The sequence below is a fragment of the Xenopus tropicalis genome, chromosome 2, assembly GCF_000004195.4.
Source record: "Xenopus tropicalis strain Nigerian chromosome 2, UCB_Xtro_10.0, whole genome shotgun sequence".
Lineage (NCBI taxonomy): Eukaryota > Metazoa > Chordata > Amphibia > Anura > Pipidae > Xenopus > Xenopus tropicalis.
The window spans coordinates 158444610-158462008 of record NC_030678.2 but is presented as its reverse complement, the minus strand read 5'-3'; the positions used below and the strand labels follow the sequence as shown (position 1 = coordinate 158462008).

Below are 17399 nucleotides of genomic sequence, written 5' to 3'. Positions count from 1 at the left end.
TTAATAGCTTTTGCCAAGCTGTGAGGTTTTTATTGGAATACGTACTAGCAATACCTGGATTTAATATCCTGCCCAGTAGGACTGACACCTTTTCTGGAAATATAATAATGGCCTTCCTATATTTATATCTTTATTTCCTAATTAATAAAATTGTCATTGTGCATTCTTTTTACCTACTGGGTGGCCATTATTGGACTTGGTCCCTTGGGCTGACCAGATTATCTGAGTACATGGGACCCCGCCCATCAGCCACTCTATCCCTCTCCTCCAAGCCGATGACATCCACTGAGTCCCCCTGCAAAGGAAATGTTTCCAACATATACACTTATGCTGACTTCTAGGGTAGGACACAGGGCTTACCAGGGTGTGGGCCCTTGGACCATGATAATCCCTCCCCCAGTGTCTCAGCGTGCCAGTCCGACCCTATGGGTGGCCACCCTACTGCCTAGCTAAGATACCTGTGGCTCTTTACATCTACTTGGTTTTGTATTCTTGTTTTCTGTATTATATTGAGGGGTAATTAAGAGTAAAGACATTTTTTTTTGGTATCAGAATACCAAGGTAACTGTTCCCACACCATTTCTAATGAAATGGCCTTATCCTCCACCAGCATACATAGCAGACAATAAAGAAATTGAGGCAGTACCTGAAACCTGCAATTGAGGTACTTCCAAATTTCTTAAAGGTGCATGCAGAAGCTCCTATGTGCATGTGTAGCACATGCACCTTTAATAAATCTGGCAATAAAGCAAAAGGAAAAAAAAAAAAAATACAAAGCCAGATAAAACAACACAACACATGCAGTGCAATGGGTCATGAGGTAGTATTACAAAATCCAAGTTACCACTTAGGTCATATATTTATTACATGGCATGAAAATCCCCGATTCCATCCCCTCACCAAGTATTCAAAGGTCAGGGTTAATTATTGTATGCTATTTTATGTAACAATCTTGTGTTTATATTTTATGTGTGAAATAAAAATAAAGTGAAGCAGGCAATTTCAACACGCCATATTTATTGGTACTAGATATGGACAATATTCCTATAAATATGAGCTTCTCCTGTGCCTCCTGATGGCAGATATCCCTGAATACCCATATCCCTGTGTATGAGACAGTATCCTGTATGGACCTTTACATGTTTCATACTGTAGTTATTTTTGCAATAGCAAATAAATGTCTAAGTTCTTAGCATCTATTTAAACTTTATAACAAACTATAAACACATTTCTTTTATAAGATTAGTAAGAACAGCGGGTGGATTTACCCCACCAGAATAAAGCTTATGAGCAGGAATATAAATACAGGCTGCTTGTTTAGGAAAAGCCAGTTACAGTGATAATGCTGTATGGGCTGTATCTAACAGCAGCAGGAAGGCACTTGGACTGTTCTGTTCTGCTTCCCTAACACAAGCGAGTGCAATCAGTGCTCCACAATTCTAAATAAAAAACATCAAATTGTCATTAATTGTCAGAGGACATTTTAAAATACTGTGCTAATCAAAAACCCCTGCCCCTCAAGGGTTAAATGTTATTTTGTGTAATAGTATTACTAAGCCAGCCATACATGCACCGATAATATTGTATGAAACCTCATTTCGTACGATATTTGGTGCGTGTATGGTGGCTCAACGAGGCGACTGATATTGCAAAGGCTGCGGATATCGATTGACTCGTCGATTGTCCAGGTTAAAAGATTTTGATTGGAAGCCATTAAAGGCGCTCGAGCAAAAGCTACATTCAAGGCTGAATCGGTAGAAGGAGGTAGAATTTTTATAGTTTCTACCTCCATATGTGACGATTCAGCCCTGAACGTCAGTGGAGGTTGGGAATGATCTTTCTTACGATGAATGGTCGCACGAAAGATCAAAATTGCTACGTGTATGGCCATCTTTACCACTGCCTGCTCTCCTCCCCAGAGGTACCAAGCAGATTTGTGAACAGCCAACCAACCTGTAAACAAAAAAAAAAAAATCTCTCTTAATACTGTCTGTTCTGGCCCATTAAAATTTGGGCCACTAAAACAACCAACAAACCTTATATTAGTGTATGGTTACCATATATACCATAAATTGCTTGCATTATGGTATTAGATCTTGTAATATGTATAAAATCATTTTTATATAATAGGGAAATAAATGCGTGGCTGTGAGGTTAAGTGGGTGTATGACTGTGGGGGAGTGGCCAAAAAGTGGGCATGGCACATACAAATTGCTGTCCTCGGATTTTACAATGGAATGCTGGTAACCTTATTAGCAATATCTATACTGCTAAATACTGAAGCAAGGGTCAAAGATCAAGCTTTCTGAGCATTGCCATTGTCATAAGCAACAAAACTGAGCAGAGGAGAGGCTTCTTTGCTTACTAAATTAATATTCTGATGCAGGGCCACTTTAGGGGGGTGATACATTAAAAAAAAAAAAAAAACTCCCCAGCCGCCATGCTACCTGCACAAATACAGTGGTGGAACTGGGGGTAGGGTTCAGCAGGCAATTTTTGTTGGATGTGATGTCGCTTGCAGCAGAAGTGATGTCATGTGAAGTGGAAGTGACATCACGGGCAACCATGCATGTGACATTACTTCATCAAACCCCACCACAAACAGTAATAAAGATTAAAGTTAACTGTTGGATCTGTCTCTGCTCACAGCAGGATAAAGATCAGAGGAAGGATCCACGGGATCAATGGATAATAACTTCCGGGTGGCAGATTCCCAGTCTTTGCCCAAGCCGAGTCGATAGCAGATGCCAGGATACTGACGGTCTCTCTTTCTCACCCATTCCATGGCTCTCTCAGTTGCCTGGTGGAACTGGCTGTGTAAAGGCACATTAATAGGTTACACACACTGCAGTTTCTCAATGATTGCCCCTGTCACTATGTGATCACAATGGATTTTAAGTTTAGATTTTGTATAAAACAGCTGTAGTGCAATTAAGGTTTCACTTTGACTTCATGCAAATCATTAAACTAATAAAATGCTTAGTGGCCGTATAGTAACAGATTAAGGATAGTCACATCTCAGTGTGCATGTATGTTGTTCTTTATAAAGTGCTAATAGTATACACAATGTTGTCATAAGTGCGAGATAGAGAAGGACATACAAATACTGCTTTTAATAGCAATACCATATACAAATAACCGTAAAATCACTGCAGGTATGTAATGAATGTATATTGAACCAAGCTAATAACAGCTTGCAGTGGGGGGGGGGTATTTCTGCATGTTAGAAACACAACACTAAGGCAGGGACTGATACAGCACCACTGGTACCAATTCATTGCTATATGCCAAGAGCTGGAATCACAACAGATACACACACGCTGCTCCACAGGCTGTACATATACAGGATCATGTATGCAAAGCGAAGGTTACCTGGTGCCGGAGGGCTCATCCAGTGACACCAAACTCTTACATTTTATCCCCTGCAAGTTATTAGTGCGTATTACTTGCAGCACCAAGAGTGTGGCAATGAGTTTTGGAACCTCCTCCCTTCCTTTGCTCCCTAAAAATGATGAAAAATTCACATTAATATGAACATAGACACACATATATATATATATATATATGCACCATATGCTACGTGTGGCATTAGCCAGTGTGACTTTATCAGAGCACAGGTCACATGACTGAGGGCACCTGGGAAATGAAGAATATGTCTATCCCCATGTCAAATGACTTACCAAGAGACTGGATACCATTTTTCAATAAAAATTCATTGCACAGGTAACTGACATCAATGTTTATCAAAGATCCAAGAGATTCATTCAGCTGCCAGTATCCCTCCTGGTAAATGTGAACATAAAGCAGCCAGTTACAGTCAATATATTTACAGTTTATCAAACAGAAAGCAGTATAAATCAATAGCCCTGATATAGTGCTTAGTGCTATATGGAACATTCTTAAGTGCAACTGTCACCAAGTTCTGCAGCTATAAAACTTGTCCCTTAACCATGTTTTCTACCCACAATGCAGTGTTTTAGAAACCCATTATTTGTGCCCACTGCAACATGTAAGTGATGTGCCAGCAGTGCCCGTCACGCATTTGTAACATGATCTCAGAGATGGCATCACATGAATAACCCCATTAGTGTCCTACCTGCTTGCCAGGTGTGTAACCGTATGCATCCATGTAACTGTATGCAATTCATCATAGCAGGCTGAATGGACACTCACCACAAGTTGCTGGAAGCATGTATTTGCACTAGTAGATTAGTAATGTCCATAAATGCTCCTAGCAACCATTCTCATACGCCATAATAGTTATAAAGTACTTCAATCACACAAAAATGTTCTTTACCAGCTCAGGCCTGGTGAAATGCCATTATTTTCTATGGATGAACGGAGAACCTCTCTTTGGCAAAGTGAGTAACGGAATTACTACCCCTCTGTATGTGTAAGGGGGAGTGAGCAAGCAGTGAGCTGTGGCAGCAGGGGCCTGAGAAGGGGATGTAGGGTGCGAGCAGCTGGGGGAGGAGGCAAAGTAGCCTGGCCAACTAGAATTTGCTCTGGGCACCAATAATTTGTGGTTTGCTTCTGCTCTCCATTGACTATTGGAATCATTAATAATGGGATTACTATATTTCCTTTACTACATCAGCAACCACTGTACTTAACATCCCTTCTCCTTTAAAAGGTTTATAAATAAATCCAACATAGTCTCGAACATCTTCAAAGTAGTAAAGGCTGACATTCAGTAACATCTGTTTGACATTCTGTAAATAGGGCCCTATTACTGAAACCTCCCCCATGTAGATACGAAAAGGTAACACCTGCAAGCAGCACACCTAATTTGAGAAACAGCCCTGATGAGTTAGGGGTATCCAGTTCCGATGGTTCCTTTAAGTATGTAAGTTGGTACCCACTAGTAATCCCTATGAGATTTCTCCTTCCTACATGTAAATACCTCTATTGCTCTCTCTTTCTCTCTGATTTCCATTCCGACACAAGAGCTTCTTAGTAGCAGCTACTTGTCACGGCTACAAAACACTGGAGAATTGTTCCTACTAAAACACACGTAGAAACAATTATCAGTAATTATCAGCATTGTCTATTTTTGTACGTGAAAAGTAGCTGCTACTAGTAGCTCCATGTGTCTTCACCCTAACACTCTAAAGTTGTCTTTACACATTTCTCTTTCGGTTGTTTGGTCCTATCCAAATATGAACGAGGCCCAGTGCTGGGTAAGACAAGAGATGCCTAGAATCATCCAGAATCACCAGGGACTGCTCCCTAATGCATATAACTGGGTGGGCTTTAGATGCACATGACTTATTCTGCATTATTCTATATATAATAAACACATTACCTCACACTGTAAAGCAGACAGTGAAGATAAAGGAGTCACTGGGTCAGATCCTTCTTCACCCTAAAAGAAAGAGTACTAATGTTAGGGGATCCTAACATATCACCCTCACCTAACCCATAGGGAGGAGGGTCCCACACTCTCCTAAGACAGGATATGAAAATCCTTAATTTCTATTTAAATGTAAATGACTAAAATGGGCAGAGACACTGTTTGGTTGTACCTACACACACTGCCAAGGGCTTGGCAGTACCTTCATGCTACCGCACATATACTCCAAAATACTATGATCCCAGCACATTTAAACCTTTGCCTGCCAAGCACTAACTGTTACGTACTGGCAGGAAAAGACATGAATTGCCGCGACAATTTTCTGGTATTAAAGGAACAGTAACACCAAAAATGTTTTAAAGTCATTAAAATATAATGTACTGTTGCCCTGCACTGTTAAACTGGTGTGATTGCATCAGAAGCACAAGTATAGTTTATATAATAAGCTGCTGTGTAGCCATGAGAGCAGTCATTCAAGCTGAAATACTATAGGGTTAGGGCGACTAATCTCCCCGATATGACATCCCACCGGTGAGAATGTAAATCACCGGTGGGATGGCATACGCGGCCGGTGTTTTGCCGAAATCGCCAAAGTTGCCTCGAGAGGCAACTTCCGCAATTGCGGCGCCACGCATGCCATCCCACCGGCGATTTACATTCTCACCGGCGGGATGTCATATCGGGGCGATTAATCACCCGCAACAAGGGAGATTTGTCGCGGGCGACTAATCTTAGCGTGTGCCACAGCTCTTAAATGTTGCAGGCTACCTAGCAGATAAGCTCTGTAGAATACAATGGGATTCTTATATGCTATCTCCTATGTAACTTGGGCATTTTCTCCTTTTTTTGCTTGAATGACTGCCCCTATTGCTACACAGCAGTTTATTTATCTAACCTACAGTGTTTCTGAAGCAAATACACACTTTTACCAGTGCAGGGCAGCAGTACATTGTATTTTAATTACTTTAAAACCTTTTCATTTTTTGGTGTTACTGTTCCTTTAGGGGCCCTTTCACATTGCTCTGTGCAAGAGTTCTCGGAGTTAATCTCCTAAAGGCACAGCTGATCCATGCAGTCATTTAACAGCACCTGACTCAAACTGCTGCAAAGATATGAATAGTTGTGAATGAAAAAGTATGAGATATTAAGAACGCTGCTTTTTAGCACATGAAGAACTTGAAGCTTCCACTTTCCAAGGAGGATTTACAGTATTAGGTGGAATCCGTTATTAATGATCTTACATCCATTGTACTTTGGTCAGAACTGTCCTTTTCATGTCTCTCCTCACGAGGCGTCCAGTTACTGCATTTCTGCATTATATGTTTATAGCGGATAGATCTGTGCCAAGGAGTTTTCTGTTTTTTTGGGCTCCAGTCCATGTGGGGTAGAATATCAACATCTATTGCAGATATCATTTCATGCACATTCTGCACCCAGTTCTCTTGCTTTCCCTGCTCCTCCTAAGCGAAAAAAGAATTTCCTGTTAGTTTTTTGCCTTGCTTTCCAAAGACCCCCCTCCCGGGCACAAAGGCAAATTTAAAAATAAATAGATAAAACCAGACATTCTTAAAATGTCTCCATCACTCACTTGTTTTCCTTCAGCAACAAAGCGTGTAAATTCACTCACAAGTGAGTACTTCTTGCTGAGCCCAATAATAAAGGGCTTTAATTGATGTTTTTTCATCTACATGTAGGAAACAATACACATATTAGTCATGTGATGCAGCGCAGTTATAATTCATAGTACTGCTTGCCTCACACAATGGGTGCTAGCCAGGGCCACCACTGAAGAATAAAGTTGGTAGGTGGATAATTCTCAGGATGGGGGAATCAGGAGCTATAGAAATAAACACTATGGAATCTTGCCACAAGGCTAGACTTGTTATTGGTTGGTTTTTCTATCAGAAATCTAGCTGCTGCCCAGTGGCATAACTACTCTGAACTGGGTCCCCCTGCAAAAAAAATATTCAGGGTTGCAAACTCACCCGGCCCCCACTTGCCTATAAATCCCGACTCCCTGCCCACTCTTCTAACTGAGAGCTGGTGTGGAGCGGAAATTTACATGCAAAATGGAGGAAGCAGACCCGGCTGTGCAAGCCCCCTGCCCCCCTCTACTATTACGCCACTGCTGCTGCCCTTGAATACCTGCTGGCCAAGTCTGGAGTTCCTGGTGCATCTGTACTGCAGAGTCTTCTATACTAATACTTAATTAAATATTAAGAATTCTACACAAATCCCATCACAGAGACTGCCCTCTAAATTTAAGATCTGGGACGTAAAGAAAGACCAGACACATGGTAAATTTTACTAAAAGCTGCCCCCTCTACTCCCCAGTCATTCCCATAGCCCCAAGTCAACAAGCAGAGAAGGCGGTGGGGAAGTCATTATATTAAATTAAACAAATATTACTGACAAAAATTTTAGTCAAATAAAACAAACCTCATGTTCATGTCCCTTTATATGCAGCATTCCATCCTCATAATCCCTAATAATGGCTCTAGCTGTCATTCTGTGAAGCATCTGAATAAAATATGACAAGTAAATATGAACAGAAGAGAAAAAATTAAAGCAGTGATTCTCTACTGAACACTATCAATGACTCTCCCCCAACATTTATTCATTTTATAATTTGAGTTAATAACAAAAAAAAAATGGTATTAAACCCAAGAGCTTTTATTCTCTAGCTCATTTTGCAAATCAGAAAAACTTGGGCATGTTAAATTGTGGAAAAGAAAAATTCAATGACAACGACAGCCACAACCATTTTTAAAAATCTTACTGTTTAAACTCAAAACTTAAAATAGCATGAATGTTGAAAATACAATTCCCATTCATTTCTATAGAAGACCGACAGATTTTAGTTGCTGGATTTTTTTCATGTGTATTTTTTAAATGATTTTTTTTCAATTTCGAAATCTCCAAAATTTGGCTAAGGAAAACTTGAATTTAAAATAAAATAAGATTGTGTTTTTTTGCCAGGCAGCTTAAGCTGGCCAATCACTATAAGATCTGCTCATTTGGTGAGGTCGGCAAACAAGTGGATCTTTCCCCCATTTAGTCCGAGGGCCAAATGACCAGGTTGCAATGATGGGAATACAAGTGTCGGAGCAAGGGCCACATCAAAGAGCCGATCCAGTCCTTGATTTGATGGAAAAATCAAACCTGCCCGATCAATGCCTGCCTGATTTTGGTACAGATATCGCTTGGGTAGGCCTGTTGGAGGGCCCCATATACAGGCAGATTGGTCTGAAGGGCCCAAAATCAGCAGCTTAAATCTGCCCATGTATGGACACCAGGGGACCAGTCACCCTAAGAAATTATTCCAAATTCTTTTCTATGGGGTTAGTCAAGCATAATAATGTTCTCTTACACTATATAAATTATATATATTTTTTTAAATTGTTTCCTTCAGTCTTGGAAAGACACAACTACAGCAAGCAGGCAGGCGCCATTTTGTTAGTAAGGAAAGTTTTACATCATACCAAAATCTTGTTTATATGCCAGAATGGGGAGCCTGATGCCCATGTACTGGCTACACAATAGGATGGTGAGGAGAGAGGGGGAAAGTGAGGAGGGCAGTGACATCAATGAAGTGCTGAATTGAAAGTGAAAGTAATTGTCTGGATTTCATGTTTAGTTTGAACAGGACTTTTATTATATGGCTTTTTATGTCTGGGTGACAGGTTCCCTTTAAGGCTGATGCCATACAAAGCTGTTTCTTGGCCAGCGTTGAGAAACAGCCCCTCTACTTCTATCTTCTCTCTTCTGTGGCTGCACTCGGAGCCATGACGTTGGCCCAGGTACAAACACATAGAGCAGATTCCAGCACCAAAACACATACTCATGTGTAAATATACATTTCAGTGTTGAAATCTGCTTCTGGTGTCTACACCTGGGCCAACGCAGTGGTGCAGACACAAAAGACAAGAAATATGAGTGGGGGCTAACAGCCCAGTGTGGCCTAAAATCACCTATTTACTGGGCTGGTAGGACTGCTAGTACCCAGTGCCAGTACCAAAACAAGTTTTTTTTGTCTATTTAGAGTGTGACATACTGTAAATAAGCTAATAGTCACCCTAATATACAGATATGTGTTTGCATTCTCCTAGTTGCCACTGGAAACAAACTTGGATACCAATGCTAAATGAAGTTAAAAAAAAATATACATATATACATACATTTAAAAAAAGTTGTGAATTTTAGCCAATTATATGGCTACAACAATAAGGTTATCTTCTATTTGGTCAATTAAAGCCCGTTTCTCTTGCATGCAAATACCATTTGGGCCATTCACTCAGCAAGAACATACCCTGAGAAAGGGAAAAATTGGCCAGAAATCATCAGTGTTCACCTTTTTAACAATTTGCATCAAAACCTATGTTATCATGTAAATTTTAAGTTTACCCTTCCTCCAAATATTTACCGTTCCTGTGCTTTTCTGTAATTCGGTAGCTGAGACCACAGTGTCAAGCTCTTGATCTTTAAATAATGCCTTAAATGTGACCAAAAAGTACAAAGAAAGGTGTAAAAAAAAACAAATAACATGACGTACTGTGCGTGTGCTAGGGCTTTGACTCTATACACATACATTAACTGTCATTTTTATATGTTAAATTGTTATAGTAGTATCTCCCCCTGCATAGTGTGTCAATCAGAAGCCACTTTCTTTGTATTTGTACTGAGGAGTAAAAGTACAGGAGCACTAAGAAATGCAAAATTGTGCCCATTGGAACACCTTACACTAAGCTCTTCCCATAGCAAAGGGCTGGCTGTTCAAGGCACAGAGTACAGCATCAGTGGAACAAGGACCCCTGTTATTAAAATGCACATCTAGATAGTTTACACCTTGTGACTGCACTACTCCTTTCTTTCCAGCATTAAAGTAGTGAAGGTGCATGAAGACACCCATGGGCCACCCACATCCATGCCCCAGACTTTTAAACATTCCCCCATCCCACCATCATAAATGAGCCCTACAATCTCCTGACTTATAGTTAATGTGAAACAGAAAAGCCATACCTGAGTGCAATCAGAGACAAACCCACAAACTAGTAGGTGCTTGTATGGGAACAATGGGGGTATGTGTGTTGGAGCTTGTATTGGTTTTGGACAGTTCTGGCTTGCTTGCTGCCATTTAACAGACATATTCCAGCATGAAGGAGACCATATTCTCTCAGTCTGCAACGTCACCTGTTAAAGTAACAGAACAGAATTGTTATCTTCACTCAGCCTATAATCCATTTTTTCTGAATTTATCTTTCCTTCATCATAAAACTGTCAGTCTGCCACCAGCTGTACCTGTGTCTTGTACTAATGCCTGCCATTTATAAAGGCCGATATGGGATAATGCACGCTTTATTACCAGAATCTTAAATTCACACATGAGTTTATCCATTAGGTGTTATCCAGAATGATAAGAACCTGGGGGTTTCCAGATAAGGGGTCTTTCTGTAATTTGGATCTTCATAATATAAGTCTACTAAAAATCATTAAAATATTAAATAAACCCAAAAAGATTGTTTTGCCTCCAATAAGGATTAATTACTGTATATATTAGTTGAATGAAGTGCAAGGTACTTTTTTTTATTATTACAGAGAAAAAGGAAATAATCTTTACAATTTTGAATTATTTAATTAAAATGGAGTCTATGGGAGATGGCTTACCAGTAATTTGGAGCTTTCTGGATAACAGTTTTCCGAAAAACATATCTTGTACCTGTGTTATCTCATTTATTACGCCTAAATAGCAAATTATGCCATTATAAAAACGTGTCACCAAAAAAGGAAAACTGTATTTACATACAATACATACCTTTTTTTCCAACACGGATGCGTCTTCAAAATATTCACAGGTGCCACGACTTTGTCGAGACAAAGACCCCAGCAGATGTTTATTGGCTGTTGCACTAGAAGCACAAGTAAAAGGTTTATAACTCTGCATTGTTCTCATCACAGAAAACTACAGAACACTTTAAAAAATAAGGTGTGTTACAAAGGTTTGGTGGAAGTAAATAAGTGAACTCCTATATAAATTCATAGATATAAAATACTAAATTACTAAAACACCAATTCATTACAGTTAATAATACAGAGGGATTTTTCTGCTCCAGTTAGCACTGGATTTAGTAAAGAACCCTTACAACCCTGGGCTTTGGTGCAGTCTGAGAGCAGTGCCCCAGAGACCAATCACTATATAAATCTGTCAACAAGATTGCAAAGTGAGAAAAAAAAGGTTAAACTCCCAAAATTAGAGGGAATTCTGTGAAGAAAGCAAAGAATTGCTCCTAACATTTCCAATTAGAATAAGGACCCTAGAGACCCACTAAACAACACTGTCAGCCCTACCTTAGGTGCTGTTTGGGGCATTTCATTATATAAAACGTAACCCAAAACATAGTGTTAAAGGAACAGTAACTAAACTAAACTAACTAAAAAATAAAAATGTTTTAAAATAATTAAAATATAATGTACTGTTGCCCTGCACTGGTAAAAGTTGCGTGTTTGCTTCAGAAAGACTACTATAGTTAATAGAAATAGCTGCTGTGTAGCCATGGGGGCAGCCATTTAAATTGAAAAAAGTAGAAAAGGCACAGATTACATAAGAAGATACCAGATAAACTGTGTAGAATACAATGGGAATCTGCTACTTATCTGTTATCTGCTTAGTAACCTGTGCCTTTTCTCCTTTTTTCAATTTAAATGGCTGCCCCCATGGCTACACAGTAGGGTATTTATATAAACTGCAATAGTGTTTATGAAGAAAACACACAACTTTTACCAGTGCAGAGCAATATTATATAATATATTAATTATTTTTATACACTTTCATTTTTTGGTGTTACTGTTCCTTTAAGGTTCTCCAGAAAGTTTCCCACAGAAACACCAAAATTGCCTGACAAGCTCTGTTGGGTAATATATGTATATTGTGGCACAAGTCACACATAAATACACTAGTGAACATTACTTACCCAACAGAGCAGCTGTATATACTCATTTTCCCAGCATTCTTGTTCAGGATTTTAAAGACAAGACTCTCATTCTGTATGTGCCCATCGGATATAAGAAGAATTTTATGCATTCCCGAGGATGGAGGCAGCAAACTTATGGCTTGCAAAGGCTTCCACAGCTCTGTGCCCCCCATGTTTGGTTTTGCCAGCTAGGAAAGAACAGAAAAAAATTGAAATGGTAGCAAGGTGAACTTGCTCTTTAATATTATATTTCTTTTAACAAACATTAAACTATTATTGTATCATGTAAACTTATTATCTAACAGCCATGGGCAGTTCATGGGGGAACCAAATAAGGGCTGTGATTGGCTATTAGGCAGCCTCTATGCACACTATCAGCTTACAGGGGGTTTATTTGGTAGCAAATCTTGTTTTTATTCAACCAAAACTTGCCCTCAAGTCAGGAATTCAAAAATAACTCCCTGGTTTGGGGGCACTGAGAGCAACATCCAAGGGGTTGGGGAGCAACATGTTGCCCCGGAGCCACTGGTTGGGGATCACTGCCATAATACCTCAACTGGCTCAATGGGGAAATGTGCCATTTAACCACCAAATAGTCCAGTGTTCAATTCTTGATGTCTTGATAGAGGTATTCAGCATTTTTAAGAAATTCAAATAGCAATTATTTAATGATTGTAAAGAACATGTGATCCAGATTAGCGCTGGAATAAACCCTGAATTTGATAACACTAAGTTATGTTGACAGCTAGCAGTCAAGAGAAAACTGAGTATATGCAGCAAAAAAAAAAATAAAGGACAACTGATACGAAATTTGAAAATTTATGTTCAAGCAAAAGTATTGTAATCCCTTGTTGGGATTTAGTGCCCTTTTAATAACTGGCAAATGATAAAATATTTGTGCTAATAGGGTACAAGAATAAGCAGGGGGACCCTGTAAAACAGACAAACTGAAGGGATAACTCATGTACAGGTTTGTGCGGCAGCTCCATTAGGAATAATGTGCTTACACTGATAAACCTTTGCACTTCTTCTATTTCCTCATAGTGGTGTGATTTTGTATAAGCATACAGTTCCAAATAATCTGCAAAACACACAAAATATGCAGCGTCACTTGTGAACAAATGCCATATGAACTACACTGCCATATAATACAAAGAAACAGATTATTAAAAGGGTAGTTAACGTTTAGTATGTTACAAAATGTGCCTTTACCCCTATAGAAAGGATCAGACTATAGGTGGCTATACACCGGCCTATGTATGGGGCCCTCAGACAGACCTACCTGACTGATATCTGGCCAAAAATTGGGCAGGTTTAAAAATCCTGTCGGAACAAGGAGTGCATCAGTATGTTGATATGGTCCTTGTCCCGATGGTCTCTATCTCAGCTGAGGACCATACTATTGGATCAATTTCAAGATTGCCGACCTTAAGGTGGGCATATCGGTTAAACATCTGCTCATTTGGAGACTTTCACATGTATGGCCACCTTAAGTCCAACCAATTTGGAGACACCAGGGTTCAGTCAACACTGTGCAATATTGCACTTAAGCAGTGATCAATAGCAACCATCCAGTGATTTTTTTTTCAGCCATCTGCAGGTAGAACAATAAAAGCAACACTTTGATTGGTTTATGGGGTGCCATGTGTTACTGCCCAGGTGTAAATTTGCACAATGTTAAAAAATGAGCCTTAGCACTAATTTAAAGTTAATGAGAAAAGTACATAACCTTTAAAAGTAGTTGACTATTGTGACCAAATTACTTACTTGTACCAAAAAGGACTACATTTAGCTTGTGGTATACAAAAAGCTTTTCAATTGCAGTCAGAGCAATATACTTTGCAGTTTCAAAACAGGATTCCATAGAATTGGAGCAATCAAGGCAGATGGTTACATTCCATTTATCAAACGTATCTTCAAGACTGGAGTGATATACCAGCATGCATGCCTGTAGGGACATGTATAGAATATATATATGTAAGGCTGTAGTTAAATGGAGGTATTTGTTGCTCCAGGGGCCACTGAATCTTTCATGCAACTTTTAATCTATAGGTGTAGGCCCTTGCGTATGTTGGAGGCAGGGTGCTGTAGAACTATTTCTCTCAGTTTAAGTCAATAAAATGGGCACCAGTGGTTCTTGAACCTAAACTAAAGAGCAGGGGTCCCGAACCTTTCTTACTTGGGAGCCAAAGTCAAATGTAAAAAGACTTGGAGAGCAACACAAGCATCATAAGTTCATGGAGGTGCCAAATAAGGGCTGTGATTGGCTATTAGGCAGCCTCTATTCACACTATCAGTTTGTAGGGGCTTTATTTGGTAGTAAATCTTGTTTTTATTGAACAAAAACTTGCCCCCAAGTCAGGAATTCAAAAGTAATTACCTGTTTTGGGGGCACTGAGAGCAACATCCAAGGGGTTGGTGAGCAACATGTTGCCCCTGAGCCACTGGCCAAATTGGAATATATATATGAGTAAATATTGCCCTTTTACATCCTTTCCCTTGAGCCGCCATTTAGTGATGGGCTGGGTGCTCCCTCAGAGATCAGCTGACAGGAAGTAATGCAGCTCTGACTGTAACAGGAAGTAGTGTGGGAGCAAAAAACAGAACTCTGCCCATTAATTGGCTGATGGGGCCTAGCATGTATGTGTGCCCTTGGTTTGTTTGTGTGCACTTTGAATCCTATGATCCCAGGGCATGGCCCTTAATTCTTAAAATAGCAAATTTCTATTTGGGATTACCTAATGTCACATACTACTAAAAAAGTATATTTTAATTAAAATGGTTTATTTAGATGAAGCAGGGTTTTACACATGAGATTGTTTATGCAATATATGTTTATGGAGACCTACAGTACATAGTTTGGGGGTATAGTTTTCCTTTAAGAGGAATTATAAACAATGAGGTTGTTCCATAGCTATAAGGATCATGTGGTCCTTAAGGTAATTTGGGCTTCAAAAAACTGTCTTTTTAGGTATGTTCCCTTTTGGATATTGTTAAAGGCTAGGCATAGGTGTGGCCATACAAATGTCTGTACTGTGTTTATCACACTTTGTAATTCATATTACAGAGCACATTTAAGGTAAAAGTGTGTATATTTTACCTCACTGTCTTCATCCGGGTGTTTCTCAACCCAGAGCCTAGGAAAGAAAGGTTCTTCCAATGTGATATCCAGAAAAAAGCCATCATAGAGCATATCACTGTCTTTTTCAGTTGTGATCACCGCTTTGCAATCCGTTTTCTATAGGATAAATAACAAAGGACAGTCAGCAATAAGTCAGCATAACAATTCTTATCATCATCACCTTAATTTATAGCAGCTCTAGTGAGCTGAGGGTACAAATAAGGAATATACGGAAACATTTGACTGTCTGATCCACAGGTTCAGGTGACGAGACCCATTAATTTAAGTCTCTGATACACAAACGCAGAGTGTTATTCAGGGTCTGAGGTAAACAATTATAATCATACTAGTGTGCATAACAAATTACTAATTTCCTTCTCATTTAAAAAACTAAATAAGTAGGCTAGAAAAACTTAACATTGTGTTTGTGTTCTGTACCAGCCCAAGGCACCCACAGCCCTTTAGCAGGGAAGATCTGTGCCCCCAAATATGCCCCAGTAGCTCCCCATCTTCCTTATTGCTGATTCCCTGCCCATACTCTGTGCTGCTGTCACTTACCTGAGCTTAGGGACCCACTCACAATATACTTTATATATAGAATATAAATGTCACACTATACTGTATATATAGAATATAAATGTCACACTATACTGTATATATAGAATATAAATGTCACAATATACTTTATATATAGAATATAAATGGCACACTATACTGTATATATAGAATATAAATGTCACACTATACTGTATATATAGAATATAAATGTCACACTATACTGTATATATAGAATATAAATGTCACAATATACTTTATATATAGAATATACTTGGCACCTCCAAAACCAGAACAATTATCAGAATTTAATTATCAGCCCTGTACCCTGTAGCATTAAATTATATGACAGGTAAATCTCATTTTCTGCTTGATGATTTGCAACCACCCCCAAGCATAGCTTTTTTGTTATAGGTCAATTTTAGTTTAAACATATATCAAACAAAAAAAAGAAACACAAACAATGCTACAGGACTGGTTACAATAAATCAAAGACAGCGATGATGGTTGGTGACATTACCAGTACAATATTTACAAAAGTAGCATATTGTTGGTGACAGGTACAGATGCCAAAAAGTACAAGGGATTATGGCTAGTATTGGAGTGGTCTCCCTGCTTTAGTGGTTCAGGTTACAGGTCCAAAGAGTCCAGATTACACCAGTCTCCCCATACCCTTACAGCCCCTCGTGCTTCTTATGTTAGTTTAATGAGTGGAAGTGCTCTATCCACTAACTGTCTCCAGAAGTTCAGGGAGGGTAGCTCATTCTTTATGGCCCTTCCAAAATCTCTTTATAGGGGGTCATGACCAGACAATATGGATAAAGTTTACACCAGGGGCAAAGGTCATCTTGCCTTTTGCCAAATCTTCGCAGCTTAAGAGGGGTTATATACATTTGGTGGAGAAATTTCTAATGTATGGGCCTATCTTTTATTGATATTAGAAAGTTATAGGCAGTGATCCACTGCTTCCTCCCACTGTTCCTCTTGAAGGTCTGGAATAGCCTGCATCCAGTGATGGCACACTCGGGCAAAGGGTGATGGAAGACTATCTATAATGTTCTTGTATAATAAGGTAGATAAAAGTTTTTTGGGGAGGGGGAGTAGAGGGTACCCTCAAGAGACACGGTGACATTTGTAGGAGAAAGAGCCAAGCGTAGCTTTTTATTAGCTCCCCAGAGCACACACATCAGCAGCATGATGAGGAGGTGTCTTATAGAGCCTGCCTCAGGAGAATTTGATCTGTCTAAACTTGTTATATGTTAATCTTGTACCACACGGATCTTTGCTGCCTGTGTACAACTTGGCTTGTCCTTTGGTCCTTTCCTAGGTACCGCAAATATCTGATCTCCTGTGCATGACAATTCTCTAACATGCTCCTTCTGTGACCTCGTAGATGCTTGGT

General features: G+C 39.4%; 1 protein-coding gene across 2 annotated transcripts in view; it reads right to left on the bottom strand.

Annotated features, from left to right (window-relative positions):
* Positions 1 to 1000: 1000 nt before the first annotated feature.
* Positions 1001 to 17399, bottom strand: part of LOC101733406 (protein mono-ADP-ribosyltransferase PARP4) — a 100988-nt gene continuing 84589 nt past the window's right edge. For both annotated transcript variants that reach the window (XM_031897276.1, XM_004912072.4), the window contains exons 22-35: positions 15422 to 15559; positions 14089 to 14269; positions 13329 to 13402; positions 12322 to 12509; positions 11166 to 11259; positions 10373 to 10543; positions 9777 to 9845; positions 7793 to 7873; positions 6942 to 7037; positions 6595 to 6813; positions 5306 to 5365; positions 3681 to 3783; positions 3373 to 3502; positions 1001 to 2813 (exon numbers count right to left, since the gene is read on the bottom strand). In XM_031897276.1, the coding sequence (XP_031753136.1) occupies positions 2621 to 2813; positions 3373 to 3502; positions 3681 to 3783; positions 5306 to 5365; positions 6595 to 6813; positions 6942 to 7037; positions 7793 to 7873; positions 9777 to 9845; positions 10373 to 10543; positions 11166 to 11259; positions 12322 to 12509; positions 13329 to 13402; positions 14089 to 14269; positions 15422 to 15559 (1797 nt within the window). In that variant the 3' untranslated portion in view covers positions 1001 to 2620. The remainder of the gene's footprint in view (positions 2814 to 3372; positions 3503 to 3680; positions 3784 to 5305; positions 5366 to 6594; positions 6814 to 6941; positions 7038 to 7792; positions 7874 to 9776; positions 9846 to 10372; positions 10544 to 11165; positions 11260 to 12321; positions 12510 to 13328; positions 13403 to 14088; positions 14270 to 15421; positions 15560 to 17399) is intronic.